Source organism: Melanerpes formicivorus, unplaced genomic scaffold (assembly GCF_026170545.1).
Source record: "Melanerpes formicivorus ecotype bairdi unplaced genomic scaffold, bMelFor1.0.p_v2 SCAF_18, whole genome shotgun sequence".
Taxonomy (NCBI): Eukaryota; Metazoa; Chordata; class Aves; order Piciformes; family Picidae; genus Melanerpes; species Melanerpes formicivorus.
In genome coordinates this window covers 9,033,448-9,055,230 of record NW_027142370.1, presented here as the reverse complement: position 1 = coordinate 9,055,230, position 21,783 = coordinate 9,033,448, and the positions used below count along the sequence as shown (strand labels likewise).

At 41.1% G+C, this 21,783-nt stretch overlaps 1 protein-coding gene and 1 long non-coding RNA gene across 2 annotated transcripts; both read left to right on the top strand.

The window, feature by feature from the left end:
* Nucleotides 1-3,708: 3,708 nt before the first annotated feature.
* On the top strand, nucleotides 3,709-6,372 carry LOC137446763 (uncharacterized). Its single transcript, XR_010988711.1, has 3 exons — nucleotides 3,709-4,365; nucleotides 4,444-4,484; nucleotides 5,928-6,372. It is a non-coding gene; the product is annotated as an uncharacterized lncRNA (long non-coding RNA).
* Nucleotides 6,373-13,823: 7,451 nt separating this feature from the next.
* SPON2 (spondin 2) lies at nucleotides 13,824-20,537 on the top strand. The gene is made up of 6 exons (XM_068149548.1): nucleotides 13,824-13,909; nucleotides 14,757-14,983; nucleotides 15,369-15,592; nucleotides 15,842-16,033; nucleotides 17,251-17,425; nucleotides 19,504-20,537. Exons 2-6 carry the CDS (start codon nucleotides 14,761-14,763, stop codon nucleotides 19,680-19,682), a joined length of 993 nt encoding a protein of 330 aa, XP_068005649.1. The 5' UTR covers nucleotides 13,824-13,909; nucleotides 14,757-14,760; the 3' UTR covers nucleotides 19,683-20,537.
* The last annotated feature ends 1,246 nt before the right edge of the window (nucleotides 20,538-21,783 follow it).

Below are 21,783 nucleotides of genomic sequence, written 5' to 3'. Positions count from 1 at the left end.
ACTGGCAATTAAATGCAACTTTTCAAAACAGGATGAATCTGACCTTATTTTTGAGCATCTCATTACACCGAGGGCAATTAATAATTGACATTTCTGCTCATGCAAAGTGACAAATTCATCATCATCTGGAATCTTGAAATCAAAATTAGATGTCTTTGGAAAAAAAGAAAAAAAAAAAAAAAAGATGTTCTGTGGCCCAGTCAAAAAAAAAAATTAGATTGATAATGCTAATTTATGGTAAAAAGAAACTAATAATGATTTCCCTGTATGAAATAGCCAGAAATTATTTTGTCCTTGTTATTGAGTAGCTGGCTAATATGATTAGAGTGGAGTCTTCTGCTCTTAACAGCCTGTGGATCTCCAAAAAGCTGCTCAAATAATGCATGAGATGAGTGCAAGCAGGAGTTGGAACACGCTGAAGAGAAGGGTGACATGAGGGAGGCAGCTTGGGTTAGCAATTAGTGCAGGGATTCGCAAGTCAGAAATTCCGCATTCTATTCCCATATCTGACATTGATTAGCAAGTCACATTAGGACTTATTATCAAAAGTCAGATATGCAGCTGATCATCTAATTAAGATCATCATGCTATTAGCATAACTACATTTGCAAATCATGCATGCAGAGCTTTAGCCTTTGTTTAACCTTGATCTGTGATATGAAAGCGATCTTTGCTGGGGATTCATCCCTCTCGCTCTGTGATCTGAGTAGCTCGCCGGTTTTAATACCTTTATCCTCATCAGGTTCTGTCAAACTCTGTATTTTTGGTATTTTTTTTTAATCCTTATTTTAAGAAGGTGGAACTGTAGCACAAAAATACAAGGTTCTGATTCCCAAAGAGAATAGAATAAACCTTTATTAGAATAAACCAAACCAGGTTGGAAGAGACCTTCAAGATCATCGTGTCCAACCCATCAACCAATCCAACCCACCCAAACAGCTACCCCATGGCACCAAGCACCCTGTCAAGACTTAGGGACTTAAAGGTGCAGATAACCAACTAATGATGTCCTCATAAGCCACCCCAGAAGATCACATCCTTAAGTCCTGTGTACATTCTAGCGGCATTGTAAGTGTCTAACTCAGTCCAGAATTTGGCTCTGTATGTGAGTGCCTGTGAACACAAAGTTCATTTGGAAACTGTGTCCATTTTAGCACCAACCAGCATCAAGAAATTCATAAACAGAAGCTGTCTATTCTGGGTCTGCCCTTCACACATTTCCAGAGGCTTTGATGCTGGGCTAGTTCTAGTTGTACTGTGGACTCAATGCTTCCCCAAGCTCATTTTCTACTCATCTTCATTCCAAAATCCAGTTTGTGTGGGAATCCAAGCCTAGTCCAGAATGTGAATTAAAGCATTATTAACTGGGAATGATCAGAAAATTTGATTCAAAATGTCTCACTTGAGATAAAATGCAACATGTGCTGTGGCTCAGTTGGTAGTGCATAAGACCCTTAATGGGAAGGTTGTGAGTTCAAGCCTGCAGTGGGCAGTAGTGTCCTCCCTACTCTAGTCATGTGGTCTGTGGTGACAGGTTGGACTAGATGATCTTTGAGGTCTCTTCCAACCTTAGTGATACTGAAAATAATGTAGCCTCACTCTGTGGTTCTTACAACCAAAACCAGCTAAGAAGTGTATAAATAATTGGATTTCTCCCTGCAAAGGTGGAGAAGATTGCTGCCCTTGCTTGAAAAGTTGGTGTTAATAAAAACTTGGGTCATCTGAAAAGTATGGTAAGATTATTTTGAAGGAGCTCACTGAAAAACTGGACAGAAAGAGTTAAAACTAACTTGAGAAGGGAAATAGTTGATTTATGGAGGGTTAGCCAGCTTAACAAAACAAAATACTTAGCACCTGTCCATCTCTGAAATATTGATGCATTCTGGGATTATTTTAGTAAATATTCCAGCTCTTCCTTGGCCAAATTTGTGAGAGAAAGCAATAATTTTCCATCCACTGCGCTGCTCTCACATTTTCATGGATTTTCCATACGATGAGAAAACGAAAGAAGAAATGCCTCATTCCAATGTGACTAAGTACACGAGTGCAAGGAAAAATGTTGCCAAAATTAGACCTATTTCCATGCAATAAGGTGAAAAAAAAGAGATCAGAATTTCAAAGAACAGAAGAAAAATTGTGAGTTGAAGCTGGGTAAACATTTCAAAGCTCTCCTGGAAATCCTGAATCCCCTAGCTGCTGTGTCATTCTTCCGAAGGAATTCGTTTTGTCACCCTGACATTTTCCAGAGAAGCATCAGGGAGAGGTGTGAGGGGTGATATTTCTGACCTAAATATTGTAATTTTTCCAAAACATTACAGGAACTCCCGTCCCTGTAGAAATAAAATTGAAACACAAAAAAACAAACCCCAAGCAAAACAGTCCATGGGACAACTGCAGCTGGACAAGGGGTTTTTTTTGAGGAGTTTTTTTCTAAGCTATCTACATTCCCTCCTTTTTTTCTTTTTCCTTTTTTCCTTGTGCTTTGGTAATGCTGAAATACTTAAGTAATAAATACACATGAGCATTACTCAACAGAGGTCAGCAAGAGAATGCTGGAAGGAAAAAAAAACCCAACAAAAACCACTGCTCATTATTACCCTGATAGCCTTTTCATGCCCTGAAATATTACATCAGAGTTAAAAGCACAGGATATAAACAGCAGATACTGAAAACACTCCAATGAATTGCATAGGGTGAGAGGTTAGTAACACAGCATGCAAAATCTATATGGTTTTTAGACCAATAAATTGCTACTTCTCATCTGAATATGATTTATGGGAGTGCTTATTTATTCTGCAGTATCTCAGTTATGAGAGAGTCACAGTAAGTTCCTGGTATTTTCTTGCCTTGCTCCCCAGTGAAAAGATGTCTTCATCCACAGTCTTTCCCCACCTTTTTATCTGACTGAAAACTCAGAGCCTTGATGGCTCTATGGATGACTCAACAGTCTTGTTTCACTCCAGAAAATTAAGCTGTTTCCAGACATTTTCCAGATGTTGCTGCCAAAAGGATCTGTGATGCCCTAGTAAGCCCCTTCAGAGCCTGATGGCTCAGCTGAAGGAGGCAGGCTCATGGAAGCACCCTGCTCTCAGTACTGCAAACTCAGTATGAGAACACCTCAGCTGTCCCTTAAGGCTCAAGGTGAGGAGAAAATTCTTCACAAAGAGAGTTGTTAGCCATTGGAATGTGCTGCCCAGGGAGGTGGTGGAGTCACCGTCCCTGGAGGTGTTCAAGAGGGGATTGGACATGGCACTTGGTGCCATGATTTAGTAGCCATGAGGTGTTGGGTGACAAGTTGGACTTGATGATCTCTGAGGTCTTTTCCAACCTTATTGATTCTATTCTAAGAGTCTATTCTATTAATGCAAGCAGTGCAGAGCTTATGGTGAGATTCCCACTGGTAGTATAGCCTGGCAGACAATTCAGGAGGACCAAACCTAACATTCCACATTCCCCTAAGAAAATATTTCACGTGAAAACATACACCTTTTCCCTTTAAAATGGGTGAGAATACTCAATTAACTTTCATTACATTTTATGCCATTTCCTGCTAATTATTCTCATAGTGTTTCTCTCCCTCTGGGTTTAAATTTATGAAGGCTTCCAGATCTAGGGGAAAGATTATTGTCTTTCTAGAAATCATGGTCTTTTGATTTGCTGTTGATTCTTCTGCTGTGCAGAAAAGGGAATCTCCAAACAGCTCAGAAACAGAAGGCTACTTGTAAACAGCAAGGCTTCCTAGGCTGCTTCTCCACAGACCTGTCATCTTGGATGCAATTTGCAAATTGTGTTCCTCTACCACAGACCTGTGTTGTGGTTGCTCTGCAGAAATGCTGTCTCTCTTTTCTGAACACTGAACAGGTGAGTGTAAAAGGTGAGATGTATTATATGGTCTCCAGGCTGATCTCGGAAGCCTTTCTCTTTGATGAGCCTTGAGAAACAGGAAGACTGGGAAGTGAAATGAAGGTGTCTGCAGGTCTTACAAGCATCTGCTTATCAAGTTTTTCACTTCCTAACAAGTAGTCTTTGCCTATTCAGAAAGGTATAAGCATATGAATGCTATTATATTTGGAAAGCTGTTTCATTGCAGGCTGATACACCCTGCCATATGTCCCAAATGCTCTCAATGGCTTCAGAATGTGAAGTGCCAGAGGTGGGCATCAGTGGAAACGCACCACCAATGGCATATGGAAAGTCTCTAGAAAAAATGCAGTGACTCTTGGGTGAGCAAAGTGGAAGCTGGAAAACTGCAGAAAACAGGCTTTGGAATTCCTCAGTTTTGTGAAGATTACCTGAACTCATAGAGGTTTTGAAATCAGATGGAGGCAGTGACCACTGCTAAAGAAGAGAGCTTACAAAAAAAAGGTGAGATAGGGTTTTGGGAGAGCCAGCCATGTCACCAGAAGGGTTCGCTTCTTATTTCTTGTTTATTTTCTCCCCTAGCATTGAACAATGCCACACCCCAGAGACTGCTCCTGCTGCAGGTGAGAACCTTGACTCATTCTAACATCACATTCCTGCAGAAACCTACACTTGGTAACAGCCACCTCTTCCACTGGGTTTTGCCAAAGGAGAAAGTTTCTCATCATCTGCTTTGCTTTTCTCTGTACAAGCTGGAATCAGTCTTGGATTTTGTTGTCTTGGGAGGCTGTCAGATGCCAAGTCAAATGCCAAGATGACAGGTGGCAGTGCTAGAAGCTGGACAGGCAATTGTTTCACAAGATCTTTGAAAGATGACCAGAGAAGTTAGACAAAGAAATGGGTGTATGTTAACCATGCTGTAAGACCTTTCCATCTGCTCTTTTCTGTGTTGTCTAAGACAAGTATATTCCTACCATCCTCACTCCAGACTGTGCGTGCAATCCAGACTCTGGAAGATGAATAGAAACCTGAACCACTCTCTCTCAGATCTCTGCATCTTCCCTGCCTAGCTCAGGTCTTACCTGAGATAAGAAAATGCAGAGGGTGCATGTCTGTGCCTGAAAACCAGGAAAGCCTTTGCAGCTGACTGAGATGTGGCACTGCCAAGTACCTCCACTTTCTACTGCTTTTTGTCTTCATGCTGGAAGAAAAACTTGAGGATTTTATTCATGGTTTTGTGTCTATTTCTTGGTCCTTGTATCTTTTATTTTTCTTTGGTTTCAAAGGGTGTGACAGCAGGGAGAAAGGCTGTCTCTGATTTTCCTGGCTGTGGGGCCTGTTTCAGGTGGACGGGGGAGGGAAGGGAGGAGATGACAATGACTGCATGCAGGCTGAAAGACTCCTGACAAAGCACATGGCTCGCTGGTTGCAAAGAAGCCAAGCCTCAGAGGTCAAGGAGAGGCTACATTCCTGGAGACCCAGAGGGAGACTCTGTGAAGGTTGCTGCAACCCAGGAAGGCAGCACAGATTGCTGGACTCCAGAGCATCTGGAAGGGGAGGCTCATTCTGAAAAGAAACAGAAAACAGGGGAAGAGTTGTTTTCAAAACATGTGTTTATCTGCATCATCCAGATCTACATTTGCTTTGCTTGAAGGGGCTGTCTGTGCTCTCAGAAAGCAGAGATTAGAATTACTGCAGTGGTTTGGGGTATGTTCACTCTACAGAGAAGATTGGCCAGGATTGCCTCGAGGCTCAGACCTGCTCAGAGTGAAAACCTCATAAAGACAACTGTTGACAAACAAGCTCTCTGGGATGGAGGAGCTTTCTTCCTTCTTTGGAAATGACTACACAAATATAAGTGAATTATCCTTGGGGTACTTTATTTGGCTGGTCCTGCTGGTAGAAGGAGAAAAATAGCTACTGTAATGGGCTAGAAACCATGGGAAAATAAGCTTGTTGTTTAGATACTTGAAGTTGATGACAACTGGTCTCTAGCTAGTACAAGATATTTAAGATCAAGTTCTAATATTATTTTCTGTTCTTTTTGCTTGCTTTTCTTTCTCTAGATGCTAAAATCCAGTGGTTCAGTTTTCCAAGAAAGCACCTGCCATGTAAACTGTCAACAAAGAAGAGGTTCTGTTCTGTTTATTGATCAAATCTGGTGTTCAGCATCATAGATCCAGAATGTGGGCCCCCATAGAGTCAGTCTGTTTTCCTATATCCTCAAGCAGTCCTAGCACACCCAGGAAAATGAAGACATAACCTATAGGACCAGACTATCAACGGAAGACATTGATCCCTCTGTAAACTGAGCATAAAGGATTATGCATTTTTTTAGCCTTCTTCCCTTCCTGTTTCCAGATAATTGGAAGTTTTATTGAACATGAACTGAAATCCAAATGCTTTGTTAGAAGCATTGCAACCTAAATCCCATCTGCATTGTGTTTACTGAGCACCATGCTTTGCTTTGTAGCTCTCTGTTATGTCCCACTAGCCAGCTGAGGTGTTAATTGATTGGTGTCAGAGGGAGAATTCTGATTGTCTGATGTGCCTGATTTGACAGGACTTGCTGAGGTATCCAACAAAGAATGTGTGGAAGCACTGTGAGATGGTGGGATTCCTGTAAGAATGGTTTGAGGTTTGTGATGTAACCTGTGCAGGCTTACCTTCAGCAGTTACTATGCAATTTACTGCAGATTTTTTTGTTAACTGTTGTTTTTAGAGAAGTTTTGTTTTATTATCATGAGGGCAAGGCAGATCAGGCACTAGTGTCACCATTGTAAGCACCTGTAAAGGTAGCTTCTCATTCTAAGCAGCAGGAAAGATCCACTCACCTGCAGATGCCATGCAGTGAAGTGGCTGTTTGTATTTATGTCAGTTTTTCTAGCACTGGACAAATATTGATATTGTTGCTAAGGATGATCCAAAGTTTGGCAGATTGATGCTTCTGAGCATTCTTCCACTGTTGGTATCACGGTATCTCTGACTGTTTTACTCACAAGTAGTAAGCTGCTTACACAATCTAATTTGCCAAAAGTTACTTAGCCAAGAGAAGTGTCAAAATCACTATTGAGATAAAGACATCTGCTTCTGCATTAGAACAGCAGGGAAGGAAAATGCTGATGTAGCTCTCAAAACAGTGAACTTGAGACACAAGAGTTGAAAGACGAATGTGTTAGACTGAGTCTGGGCAACTATCAAAGGGAGAAGTCCCAGAGAAAGACTTCAGGGCTTCCAGAAAAGGCAGAGGAGCCACACTTGAAAGGAGGTAAAAGCTTTTTCTTTATATCATTACAGAAGATTGAGGCTGTTGTTCAGATGACTAAATCAATCCTTTTACATTTCAATTGGCTGTTCTGACCTTTTCTGTTTTACCAGAAAAGTGTCATTAGAATGATCACACAGGGCTGCTGTTCAGGTAGCAAACTGGGTGAGACAATGTGAGTGACCACTGAAGTCTTTCCCTAGTTCTGTGCTTATTTACCCTCAGTTTAAAGAGTAATTGTGATACCTCAATATAATCCCCCCACCCCCCCCAATGTATTTTATTCATAATATAAGATGCTGCCCAAACAACTACTGGAAGAGTTTCTCAGAACTCATAACAGATAATACATTCAGTAAATGGCACTGTAACTTTGAGGAGCAGGTTAGGACAAGAAGTGAAGAATAATATCTTTTTCTTAATTGAATCTGCAAACAGAATTCAGGGCAGTTAATTAAAATGCAGTCTGGGCAGTGGGTTTTCTATTGACGAAAGAAATTGCAATACGAGCTTTACATCTTTTAAAAGAGCAGGTCAGATCCTGATTATGTTCATGTTGGCATAATTGCAGAGTGTTTCTGTTGGTGCTAATTCATATTTATACCAGTGCCTCAGAATTGGAAATCCATTCGAGCATTTCTAGCAGCGGAGTGCCTCCTAGCATGGTACTTGACATTGATTTAGCTCTGGAAGTAAAAGAAGTAAACGAGCAGTACAGCTTCCTGAAATATAAATTGATAGCAATTTATCCTTAATTTGTAGTTAATGCAGAATATAATGGAGAAAACTTAAATTTGTCATCCCCTTGTGGAGTTCACTTTTTCACTGTAATAACTGATAAATAAAATTCACACTCAGGCACTTATGATTATTAAAAATGCCAGGGTCTGAAACAGCAGCAACAATTACAAGAAATTATATAACCCATTATTTGAACAGCAGCTTTCTTCAGGTTCAAAACAGCAAACTCTCTTGATTCCTTTTTTTTTCAGTGTAATTTCACTTTCTGCAATACTTGCAAAAACACTCTTCCTACTGTATTTTTTTCTTACAGAAGAAGAAATGTTCTTACTGTTCACGTTCCCCTGGGTTTATTTGAGACCCAAAGGGCAAACAGAACATTTTATTTCATTCACTGTTTCTGGGGAAGGGCAAGTTTTTTGTTGTAGACAAGAGATGATGGCCTGGGGTCAGAAGCAGTAATGTCTTCTATAGAATAGTCTTGTTCCTTCATCTCTACACTACTTTTAAGACCTTTTGTGCACTTGGGCATGCGTGCCATGAAAGCCACCTTTTCTCCTGCCGTCAGCTGGCAATCCTGTCAGGAGTTTCTGTCTATTGAGCATATTTATAGCCCAGTTTTAAAACAGTTATTTATACAAGCAGCACAATGCCTCTATCATAACCTTCCAATTCCAAATGTTTCAAATGCTGGTGACTGGCTGCCCTTTGTCACTCATCTTCCCCATATTCACCATTGTGAAGAGACTACCTTCATCTTCCTGACGACCTCTTTTTAGTCACTGGAAGGCTTCCCTTGAAAGCCTTCTTCTCTCCAGGCTGAACAAAACTTGGTGACTGTCTGCTGACCTGACAAAGTTTACCAGTCCTTCTTGTATGGAGGTAAAGGGAGGGCTCAATTTTTATGCCAAAAGATAAATCAAGATTACAGCTGCCTGCACTGCTCTTGTACCATCCAGCATGGGGAATCTTCTGTTCTTCCCTGTAAATGCTTTATTTTACAGAAGCTTCCAAGCCAACACTGCAGTTTCTCCATGGTATTATTTTTTTTACTGCTTGCCACTCTGGTACTGAGATTTGACAACTTAGAGCTCAGAGGGTTTTGAGTGAATTGCAAACGTTTTTGGCAGCGCTGGGTGTCCATAATCGTGTGTGTATCCATGGTAACTACAGGAGGAAAGTGAGGCTGCATAATCCTTCTTAAGTAAATACAACGTTATGTTTTTCTTGCTAGACAAAGAGATGATAACTGGTCATAAGCATATTAAACAGCCTGTGAACATCAGAGTGGCACATATACTCCTTACTAGCAAAATGGAAATTGTTGTAGCAAAATTCTGGGGTGTGGCAAGACTTCAGAAAGATAAACAACACGAAATTCCTGGAGCTCCTGTTTCGAATGAAGGTGTGCAAATTAACTTCAAGCCAGCCTTTTTAGTTAAATATTCTTTCTCTTCATCTTACAGCTTAATAGAAAAGTCATAAATAATCATGCCAATCTTACTGCTTATTCTGGGAGTAATCAAAATGGAATTTAGTCTCTTTTAATGTGCCGTATTCCTGTGTGACAGGCTAAGCATGCTCATACAAGTATTGTTGTGGTGTGCATGGTTCAAAAACCAGCCAGCTGACTGTACTGCTATGTATTTAAGCAGAGCTTTCCTCATTGTTTTCTTAAGTTGGTTGGTGGGTTCGTTACCAAAAATGCAGAGCAATTAAGGCACAGTCATGACTGTTACTGTCTAGAACTATCTGGACACCATTTTTGGTTTATGCTTTCCAGCTTTCACCCTGGTTAAGCCTGTGGGAACTGTTGTCTTATTGACAAGAGCCAACAGAAGTCGCGCACTTCTGCAACTAAAATTAACCGTCTCCTACACGGGAAGGGGTTTGGTTATTTTTGAGTTTTCCATGAGTTTTCAGCTGCTTTGGGACATACAGACTGAAGAAGGAATGCAAACATAGGTTCTGATCCCACAGGCAGGTTTTTTTTTCCCTCTAACTGCTAGCCCACAAAAATTTGGCATCTGTGGCTTTCCAGCCATGAAAGCAATTGAGTGGAAATTGAGTGGAAATCTGAGGGGGTTTTTTCCTTCCCCTCCCCTTTTTGTTTCCCTTCTTTCCCCCTTTTATTTTCTTGCATATTTTGATGCTCTACACAGTGTCAGAGACCGATTTTGTTTAGCTCAGTTTCTGTTTAAAGAATCAGTATTGGGAGCCCTCAAGTTAGTATTTTCTGACAACATCCCTTGATATGTTCTTCTCTGTTTTTCACCTCTTTCAGCCTTGAGAGGGTGGGAAGTGGGGAGAGGAGATATTTAACTAAATTTACAGTAAGTGTATTTTGCCCAACAATTTAATTACAAATTCAGCGAAGATAATAAATGAGACTGTGGATCTTGGAGATGTCAATCATGAGAAATTTGGCACACCAGAACTCTCCCTGTAAAGAGAGGAGGTCCAGTGTAGGAATGGTAAGGAAGAAAACCCCCATTTTGGACCAGAATCAAAACCAGGACTACAGTGGAAAAGTTTCCCTGCAGTCTGAAGAATCCCTCTTCAGTCTTTCAAACTAGAATGCCTCAAAGCATCTAATCCCCACACTGATAAAGTAGGAAAATAAAAGCTCTAGTCTCAGTTGTATTCTAGCAGCTGTATACATTGAGGAGCTTGATCACCTCAAGAAATTGGAGTAATGGAAGAACAAACTGGTAACAGAGAATTGTAGAGCTGGAAAGTCTCTTGGATGCTCAGTACAAAGCATCAGATTCCTGTTCCAAGGAAAGAATCACCTCTGACTTCTGTGATCTTTGAGATTTGTTTGTAAGGAGTGGTCTGAGGATCCTCAGTTGTCTCATCATTGTCACCAGGAACTGGGACCCACTTACTCCAAGGAGAAGGACTGAAAGTCAAGCTAACATCTTAGCATGAATTCTGCAGCTGTATACACCACAAGAAGTTACTGATTAAGTGACTGAGCCTGTGCATTGGAATGTGATCTCCATGGCTTTTCAGATGCAGGTTCTGTGGGATAGACCTAGGTAGTACCAAGGGTCCATACCAGCCAAGTATGATGGATGACCCTGTTGTGTGCAAGCATCACTTTGGAATGGAGAAACAGAACTGCAGTCAAGAGAGAGACTGATGTCCTGATGTTGCCAAGGGAACCATGAACTTTAATGAACTCTGCTCATTATAATGTCATTACAATATGAAAACACACCTCCTGGTCTGAGGCTACCCACCTCCAAGGCAGACCACGCCTTGGGGACACTCCCTTAAGTGTGCATGGAAGCCCTACTCATAGGGGCACAAAGGGTGGAGTGAGGAGGAGTTCAGACATCAACAGGTGTGCAGCTGATTATAAAAGATGTCTCCCTAGCAATGGGAAGTTTTTCTGAGGAGTTTTCTTCTGTGTGTATGTGTGTGTGTTTGTGAGAGTGTGTTACCTGAGGAGTTTCTGAAGAAGCAACATGAAGAAAACTTCAAAGTAAAGCCTTCCCTACTAAGATCAAGAAGGACCAGCAGGACTGGACACGGGCCCAGAGGGATGTCTTTGGACCCTTGCATAGTTGGTAGCTATAGACCTCTTTCCCTTTTTCTTCATCACTTTACTCTGCTTTTCTCCCCTCACTTTTCCCTACCTCGTATGGATAAACAGTAAAGTTTTTTGCTGACTGAAGTTGAACCCCCTGGCATGAGTCACCTGAGTTTGTTGTACTTTGAGATCACAGTAACGAACCACCACGAGACCATTGTTTGGACCGTGACAGCTGTACTTAAAATCCTCAAATGAGTTCCCAAATCAATGCCTGCCAATGATTCCCTTTCTTTTATCATCTAGTAACTTACAAAGCTGTGCCAAAGGATGCAGCCCATGAGTGTTGCTGTTCCTAGATACATTCCTAACATGCAGCCATGGAACCAGAACGATCTGGTCTGGGGCTGTGCCTTTTGCCAGGGCTTTTTCTTCGAAAGGAAAGGGCTGGTCTGAGATATGACAAAAATCTGTGCTGGATCCAGAGCTAATTGCTTTGTTCTCATTTTAAGTGTTTTCCTGGAAGTGTCATGGTGCGTTTCAACATGTGAAGTTAACTGGTTCAGTAATTGTGGTGATAAACAACAAAGCTTCTGAAGTTTAAAGCTACTTAGCAATAAATAAGTGAGCCTTAAGTAATTTTAACACCAATAGACTTGAAAACTTGTGTGATTTCTGTGTAGTTCTTCTAGAGAGCTGCATGGGCTGGGAAGACCACCCACTTCTGATGTAAGTAGACTCAGTTCTCTGAGGACCTGCAACTCTGTGTATAGGAGGCAGTGATCTGGATGTAATTCAAATATCATCCTTCAGCAAACACTTCAAGTGGTTTATAAAAGTACCCATAAAGGCTCTGCTCTTTTCCCTAGCAAAGTTTGGCTCCTGGAACAGAAATAAATTGTGGAAAACATTGCATTAAGAGAGGATGGAGGAAGGGGCATTGGAAATTAAGAGTATGGCCATGTCTAGAAGACTTAACCTGATGTAGAATTCTCATAGTCTGTCCAGATGTACAGGAATTTTGGTTATGGGTGCTGAATCCATCTGTTTTGCAGGTCAAGTAATCCATGGAAATTCCATTCACATGTCCCACTTTCTTAATCTCTTGGCCTTTCTTGCTGATGTACCATGGGGTGGGGGGCAAAGGGAAAGACAAGTTTTCAGGTCAAGTGCCACAGAGGTCCAACTGGTTATTTGCCCTCTTGGTGGGCTGCCTGTCACTTTATATAGTTTATATACTTTATATACTTTATGTACTTCATATACTTTATATATACTTTATATAATGGCCTGGGAGTTTCATCTGAAAAATGACTTCATTTTAGTTGTTCTTTTTTAATCATATGCTCTACCATCAAGTTAGAGATGGTGTCATCACCTCAGCGACATTCCTCACCACCTCAAAAGAAGACTCAGGGAAAGACTTCCTTCATGGTTCACTGCAAACTTCTGAACTTACCTTCCTCTACTGATCAGCCACAGCAGCCTTTGTTAATCTTGGAGGCATGGCACACAGCCCTTGTTTTCCCTGACTTGAGAGGTGGTGGGGGAAAACAGTTAAAAACACATATTCAATATTGTTTCTTAATTGGGTCATTTCATGATGCACGACTTTTCACGGGCCAGTTAAATCATTTGAGGGATGTAAGTGTGTAGGTAGTGAGCTGCAGAAGAGGTATGATTTAACAGGAAGAATAAGATGATGTTTTTTTTTCCTTGGGGTTTTCACTCTGAGGACAGCTCAGAAAAATCTCGGACCTTCCCCAAACCACTCTTTCCAAAGAAGCCACGATCTTACAGAGCCCTTTCATCATCCAGCTCACGATGCTGGAGAACACAAAAATATACACTGTGCTGCTTTAAATCAATTCCTGTTTGCAGGAGAGACAGTCTGTGTGAGTATGTGCAATTATGAAATGCAACTTCTTCTTCTCCTTCTTCTTCTTTTTTTTTTTTTCCCTCTTGACTTCTTTTTTTTTAGCTGCCTCACCCCTTTTATTTGAACACATACATATGGTGTGTGAGAGCTCTCTGGAAATGTTTGGAAGGAGCATCTGTCAGACAATAAAACTTACAAGAAAACATGCTTCTCATTTAAAGTGTGTTCACTAGAACTATTTCAGTGCTGGAATCCCTTCATTTGTATAGCTTGGAGGCATCAATAAGAGCAGAGAAGTGTAAAGGCACCAGAAAGCTCCAACTGTTGCTGAAAATCCCAGGCATTTTTAAAAGCATTTAATCTGTTCGTCATCAGTCCTCTGATAGGAACCTGAGCCAGTGGACAGACAGGAAGCCTCTGGTAGTCCATCCAAAAAGATTGCAAGCAAGAAGATGTCACGCTTTGTGCAAACCTGGGAAGTCTAAGGAGAACAATAATTGTTGGACCAAAGGGACCCTCTCCAGGCATAAATAGCAAGACTCCTACTGTCTTCTCTTGCAGACCAACTCAGCTGCCAGCAAAAGCAGGTGCTCTCCCCCTGCCAGTACTCCAGAGGAAACATCTAGTGAGTATTCGCAGTTCTTTTTACCAATTCATCTCTTATTAGCATTTTAGTTGTATTTGTTGAGTTTTCTCACAGGACAAAAGCAGTTTAAAAGGTTTTTATATATATATATATATGAGGCTGTTATTTCAAACAGTTGCTGAAGTCGGCCAGCCTGATGGCAATTATCAAAGATGCATTTGAAAAGTGAAATTTGCCCAACTTGCAGCAGTAACTTTTACAAAGAAGATTGGTTTTTAACAGCCGTGGAGCTTAAACAAGCTGAGGCAATCACAATGTCTTAGGGTGGGTTCTTTTTTTCCCTTGCAGCAGTTATGACAGCAGGGTAATTTATAGAAAGACGAAATGTATTTGATTTTTAAATGTTATGCCATAAACCAGCCTTTGTAGAACACAAATTTGAAATAAATCATCTCTCTTGGCAAAGTAACCTGCAATTTAATCTTTAAAAGAATAAATACATCACTAATGTTTTCCACAGAAACAGTTGCTACTCTAATTAATTCAAGATGTGACTCTAATAAGGTTTCAAGAAGCAACCAGAACCAGATTTTTCTCAGGGGTAGTACTGTGGACAAGGCGAAGGTATTTTTATGTTCACTGGAAACACTTGTCCCCAGCAGACTTACAGAGTTGTAGTATACAGCATTGGAAAGATCAAATCTGAAAGCATCATAATCATGTTTCTAGAAGCAGGATGATCTGCAGTGTTTCAGATGTATACTTTCCTTTGGCTGTAACTTATGGTGTGTTACATTTTATTAGGGGGCTGTTACCAAGCTTTGAGTCCAGAGTGAGTAATGTGGCTAACATTCTTTTTTTTTTTTTCCTTTCATTTTGTGTGGAGGGGAATGGAAAACCTGATGTTTGTCTACTGCTCCTGTAAAGTTATCTGGACCCTCCTTGTAGCAGCAGTGGGCTGTGCCAGCAGCTTGCCTGTGGGTGATGATTCTCTTTGCTCAGCAGAGGAGCTGGCCAAGTACAGCATAATCTTCACGGGCAAGTGGAGCCAGGCTGCCTTCCCCAAGCAGTACCCACTCTACAGGCCCCCAGCACAGTGGTCAGCAATGCTGGGTAAGTGGAGGACAGACCCCCCTTAAGAACAGGGAAATCTCTTGAATTCTGTGATTGCTTTCTTCTGAATAGTCAATTGTAAGGAAATTAATGAAAGAGGGAAAAGCAGCCCAAGTTATAAAGCATGAAATGCAGAAAGTGAAATCTCCACAGCGGCTGCAGAAACCTACGACTGGTTTCAATTGACTTCTGTTTCCAGCTGGCTGCAGCTGGAATGAGCAGTGATAAGCCAAATGTTTCAGTGTTCACTCATTTTTATACTTTGCTTTTTGCCTTTTTTTTCCCCTTTTCCTTGTTAACCTCATAAATAAAACGGAGAGATTGAAAAAATACTGGGACGATTTAAAGCAGACTTTCATGTCATGCCATCTATTCACTCAAATAGGTGTTACTCACAGCTCTGACTACAACATGTGGAAAAAAAATGAGTATGCCAGCAATGGGGTTCGGGATTTTGCTGAGAAGGGCGAGGCGTGGGTATTGATGAAAGAAATAGAGGAAGCTGGAGAGAAAATTCAGAGCGTACATGGAATCTTCTCTGCTCCTGCCATCTCCAGTGGCACAGGACAAACCTTCACTGAGCTAGAAGTGCATCCAAGACATCCCTTAGTAAGTAGATGTACATATTCATTTTAAACTTTTATTGTATGTCACTAGCACCCAAAAGTAAATATTTGAGTTCAGACTTGTAAGAGGAATGCAAAGAGTTAGTAAACGCCAGCTTGCAGGGGGCACTGCACAGATTAGTCTACAAAGCTGAAGAGCAGAGTGATTGTTTCTGCCACGCATTTAAGTCTGGATTCCTGGAGCACTTCACAGTGAGTGATGCAGTCCTGATGGATCATTTTGTTTCCTTAGGTTTCATTTGTCGTACGAATTGTTCCAAGCCCAGACTGGTTTGTGGGCATTGACAGCCTGAATCTCTGCGAAGGAGGCCACTGGCTGGAGGAAGTGACAGTAGATCTGTTCCCATATGATGCTGGAACTGACAGTGGTTTCACATTTTCTTCCCCAAACTTTGCCACCATTCCACAGGACACAGTTACAGAGGTGAGTGTATGGATGCCCAGGGAGGTGGTGGAGTCACCATCCTTGGAGGTGTTCAAAAAGGGATTGGACGTGGCACTTGGTGCCATGGTTTAGTAGTCCTGAGGTGTTGGGTGATAGGTTGGACTTGATGATCTTTGATGTCTTTTCCAACCTTATTGATTCTATGATTCTGGGATGTTGTTTAGCAGTTCATAGCTGCATGCTCCCAGTCCTTCCTCCAAAGAGATTGCCCTGTGGCTACATCATGGGCACCTGTAAGACTGACTCTGAGAATGAACTGTGCTGAACCAGTACTGAACCTGAGAGTGCTGATGCTCTCAATATAGATTTGTTGCACAGCTGATAACCTTGCTGCTTCTCTTATTGTTTCTCTGTCTTACCCAAGAATTTTGAAGCTGCACAGGGTTCATGAACATTTGGCTCTATGTTTAGGTAATGTCTATACAAGCTGACTGTTTCAGATGATTTTTAACAATTCTTAGTCTGCTGGGGAAATGAAAATATCCACCAAAGTCCTGGCATTACTAAAGCTGTCAGCAACAAATAGTGATGTGAGGGGGAGTTTTCAGTGAAAAGCACTGCTACCACCTGAAACTGTTACATTTGAGGGACAGAGAAGGCAGGGGAGAACCTCATTCCTGCTTCCCTGACCCCACTGCCAATCTCCTTTGCTTGCTCCATACTCTGTGTGTCTCCTGCTTGGCTCAGGTCAGTCCATGGGTGGTGAAGAATTATGATTCAAATGTTTTGAATCCCATAAGCATTCAGCTAATCCTTTCTTAAGGTTAGTTTTACTAGAGCCAAGTGCTATGCTGATGAGTAATGAGAAAAGGAGCAGAGATGCTGGAAAAGAATGCATTTGGCCTCCTATATCCATATGACAGCTGCTATAGCATGCCTCATATTAATATTTAATGCTCTTGTTGTTGTTGTGGGTTTTTTTTCTTGTCATAACATTCATTTCTTTCCTTGAAACCATTCCATACATTGCTGTGTTTTCAGTACTCCCATCTCAGTCCTATCTCCAAAGGTTGTCACAGTTCATTGTGCCCAGTCTCAAAGCAATGTGCATGAAAACTCTGCAGTTACCAGCAGGAGCTGTGTGAACTGAGGTTCCCAGAAACTGGTTAGATGCATTTTACTTGCCAAAAACTGATATGATATATGAAAATGATTTTGCAGTTATCTTCCTTAACCTTCCCCTTTTTATTTCACAGATCACTTGTTCCTCTCCAAGCCACCCAGCAAACTCATTTTATTATCCCAAACTCAAAATTTTGCCACCTATTGCTCAAGTAACAATGGTGAAAATAAAGAAAAACCTTCTGGGTCTTCCTGTACCTTATGATAATATGGCAGATAAAAGCAATGAAGTAATAGACACGGTCTCAGGTAAGTGATCAGCACTGCGATAGCCTCAGCTCTGTGTTTTCCATTCACTCAGCAAATATGTGATATATCTGGTTAGGCAGAGGATTCTCCTACCTGCATAGGAAAAGGGAAATAAAACAAACCAGTTGATTGAAATCAATCAATCAATCAATCTCTGAAGGAGTAAGGAAGCGATTGCACATTTCAGCCATGACTCAAAGGGTTGGGTGGTGCCCACAGCAGGAGCTACTGAGCCCCCGGTGTTGGCATAGATCAGTGACACCACTTGATAAGGATCAGGGTTCCCAGATTCTTTGCATCTGGGAAGTAAATATTAATCCTTAACTTTTACATAACGATGTAAAAGTTAAAAGAGGCCAATTGTTGTTGTCTGTTTCTGGGTCAGAGGGCTTGACAGTTAATGTGCAATAACAACTGATTATGATTAAATTGATTTGGACATATTTGTGATAGAAACATACATCCTGACAACAAACCCAGTGTGCTTTCTCACTTTTCTTGTCTTCAAAACATTAGCTGAGAACCCTGTTTAGGTAGGAAGAGATGCAAACTGCTGACTCAAGGTCGATCTTAAGATAATTTTCAGCTCTCCAAATGAACAGATATATATTTAACATAATATTGGCTATGTTATTATTAACATAATAAAGGGAAAGATGGCAGCTGGACAGTGTCCACTGAGATTTTCTCTGTGCATTTCTGTAGTGGATTTTTACAAAGTATAAGAGGAAGTCTCCTGTCCAGAACAGGAGACTGACATCCTAGATACTACTTGAGAGATAGCATTAAGCTAAATCCCCAGTATTCCTAGAAGAGCTGCTGTGTTGCAGGAGGTTCTCCAGAGTGTCTGAACACCACGTGCCTCTAGTTCTGTGCTGAAGTTCCCTCACAATCACTGAAATATAGCCCATTCCCTACACAGTTAATAATGCATGGTTGAGACTTTAATAATGTATTTACTGATTGATTTATAGTGGTTTAATGTATTTCTATTAGTACACAAGACATATTCAAAGTGCTACATGCCTCATTTTTCATTCCATGCCTTTGCAACACCATTTGAAAGGAACATTTGGCCCTTTTGGGGGATCTGCATTTCAAGAATGGTATTTCAGAAGTAATTTTAATCCCATTCCCCCCACCTTACTGTATATTAGCCACTAAATCAGTCTACTTTAAAACATATTCCAGAATCCAAAGGACAGATTTAATCACCAGAGATTAGCTGTGTTGCTCATTCCCTTCAGAAACATCCCAACAGCAGTGGTGAGCTCCATTGTAATTCCAGCAGCGCACAGCAGGCAGTTGGCATGGCATTGAAAGCTGCTGTGCTGCACACCTATTCTACCCACAAATGCTGCAACACACAGCTTTGATGATGCAATTTCCTGTGACAAGACATATTTTTATTTAACTTGCTAAGGAATAGTCATTAATATTTTTATGAGAGATACTTTCAGCGCAGTATATGTCATGAAAAACACTTCAGAGCTTCTGACTGCTTTCCCTGCAGTAAATTAAGACAATATTGAAGCCTTTTAGCTTTAAAACCCTTTTAGTATTAAAAAGCTTCTAGTGACAGAATGTCTTTATTGGCAAAGGGAACTGCAGTACACAGCAAACAAAGCCAAGAAGTGTAAGTACACCTGAATAAACCAGAGAAAAGCTTCAGTCCCTGTAGTTTTTGTAAGCCATGCAAAGGTAAATGAGTTATAAAATTAACAGTGAATGTTGTTGGGTTGTTTTTTAATGTAGTCTTTTGAATGCAATATTTTAGGCAGAGTTTTCTTTGACAGGAATTCTGTATTTTCTATTCAGTAGATAGCATGCTGCACTACTGATACCTCAGACAGTCTCTACACTGCAGAAAAATGAATATGAATGCTGATGAGCTTGGGAGCTGAAAAAATAAAGAGGACATTTTTATTTATGAGACACATGGATTTTATTAATACCATGTATTTTATTGTATAAGAGAGGCCCTTATTTGATCATCATTCCTTGATGCCTTGCAAACTATGTATTTGCCTTTAGGCACGAATTTCTGTCAAATGACCTTTTTATTGTGTGTGTTACAGAAACACCGCTGGACTGTGAGGTTTCACAATGGTCTTCCTGGGGTCTTTGTAGAGGTGCTTGCAGAAAAACAGGGACCAAGATAAGAACTCGTTTCGTCCTCCTTCAGCCTGCCAATAATGGAACACCGTGTCCACATCTGGATGAAGAAACTGGATGTGAACCAGAGAACTGTGTCTGAAATCAAGAAAAGATCGTCATTTAGATAATTTAAATGTAGGATATGTTTAACTAAATGGAAACTACATGTCACTCAATGTTCCTTATAAATAGGGTGTGCTGCACTATTTTGCTGTAAAGGTATGGTAGGCTGGGTTTGAAAGCTGTTTCGTATCAAGATTTCGGAGGGTTAAATTCCTCCGTATGACAACAGTACTTGATCATTTACCGACCGAAAAACCCCCAACCGGTCCCTGCTGTAAATACGCTGCAAGTTCCTGGAGTACCCTCTAGTGGCAGAAAAGACTTTTGGAAAGGCTGATCTGACGCCCGTAAAAATCTTTCAACCACCAAAACCTAAACTAATAACGTTCTCGCTTACTGTAATTTGTTGCTCTACAGCTATTTATACGTAGAAGTTAATTTTTCTTCCCTAAATTATGCTTGTATAATTTATTGGCGGTTCTGTTGTCTTTCTGAGCACGTTTAACACGCATTTCTTCAGAAACTACCTATGCAGGTCGAAGTGATCAGATGTTTGCAGTGTGGTTAAGACACAGTGTAACTGAGTAAATTGTCTTGAGGCTTAGGAGTACACGAAAATGTCTTTTTCTTTTCCTTCCCCCCTCCCCCCTCTTCAAAGTGAGAAAAATCTGTCATGAGGGCACTCAGCCAACAGAACTACTAGGCAAAAAACACAGCTGTGGGTACTGGTAGAAACCTCTGAACTTGATTAAAAGTGTTAGCTGGGATGTTAAACTAACTGCCTGTTGATGCGTGTCCCTCATGAGACAACTACCCCAAAGTTAACACTGTTGATGGTAACACAAATCATATCCTTGGCATGTTCTATGCAGTAAATGGTTCCTTAAGCATATGCTGCTGTTTGTGCCTTCCTAGCCTCTCACAGAGAAACCTTACCAGTGTTGAACAGAACAGAACAGAATAGAATAGAATAGAATAGAATAGACCAGACCAGGTAGGAAGAGACCTTCAAGATCATCGTGTCCAACCCATCAACCAATCCAACCCACCTAAACAACTAAACCATGGCACCAAGCACCCCATCAAGTCTCCTCCTGAACACCTCCAATGATGGTGACTCCACCACCTCCCCAGGCAGCCCATTCCAATGGGCAATCACTCTCTCTGTGTAGAACTTCTTCCTAACATCCAGCCTAAACCTCCCCTGGTGCAGCCTGAGACTGATGTTACCTCAAATGGAGGCACACACAGATACATCCACACACAGTTAAGTCAGAAGCTGCTCCTGGCTGCAAGTTTTAATGCTCAGCTCATATAATGTGGCTTACAGAAGTTGTTTGAAACTGTATCAGACTACACAAAGTTGGACAGACAATAATAGAGCTACATGCAGGAGTTTCTACATTTTGCATTTTTCATAGTCCCCCTGTTGCTTGTTTGCCACAACTGTTTGGCTTACTCATTGTTTTATCACTTTTTTCCCCCTCACACTCCCCTGTTTCCATCCCAGAATTGAAGTAGTCTTATTGCATTGTCATATTTTGTATTTAGCTAATTTCTATGCCTTTTTCATTCATTTCCCCTTCTTTTTCTGTTACTTTTTACACCACTATCACCATCTCAGAAAACATATATTGAAGTATATATTTAAATATTGTTTGAGGACAGGAGCTAATCTCAAAGTGACTGATCAACAAGTGATAAACTAAACTCAGTAAAGGTCCTGGGCTGAAATCACATGCAAGTTTAAGTTATGATTTAGGAGAAACAAACTTCACACACCACAAGGTGGTTCCTTGAACCACAGAATCACAGAATGTTAAGGATTAGAAGGGTCCTTGAAAGAGCAAGTCCAGCCCCACTGCCAGAGCAGGAGCACCTAGAGCAGGTCACACAGGAACACATTCAGGTGGGTTTTGAACATCTCCAGTGATGGAGACGCCACAGTCTCTCTGGGTAGCCTGTGCCACCCTTACTGTGAAAAAGTTTGTCCTTGTGTTCACATGGAACTTCCTCTGCTTCAGCTTGCCCCCATTGCCCCTTGTCCTATCATTGGATATCACTGAGCAGAACCTGGCTCTATCCTCTTGATGCCTCCCTGCACATCTTTATAAACATGAATGAGGTGACCCTCCAGG

Bases quoted from the DNA above. Each gene is read 5' to 3' on its own strand.
- SPON2 (XM_068149548.1), top strand. From the start codon at position 14,761: ATGGAAAACCTGATGTTTGTCTACTGCTCCTGTAAAGTTATCTGGACC. The intron at 16,034-17,250 runs GTGAGTGTATGG...TTTATTTCACAG, and splicing joins CACAGGACACAGTTACAGAG to ATCACTTGTTCCTCTCCAAG. The intron at 17,426-19,503 runs GTAAGTGATCAG...TGTGTGTTACAG, and splicing joins AGTAATAGACACGGTCTCAG to AAACACCGCTGGACTGTGAG.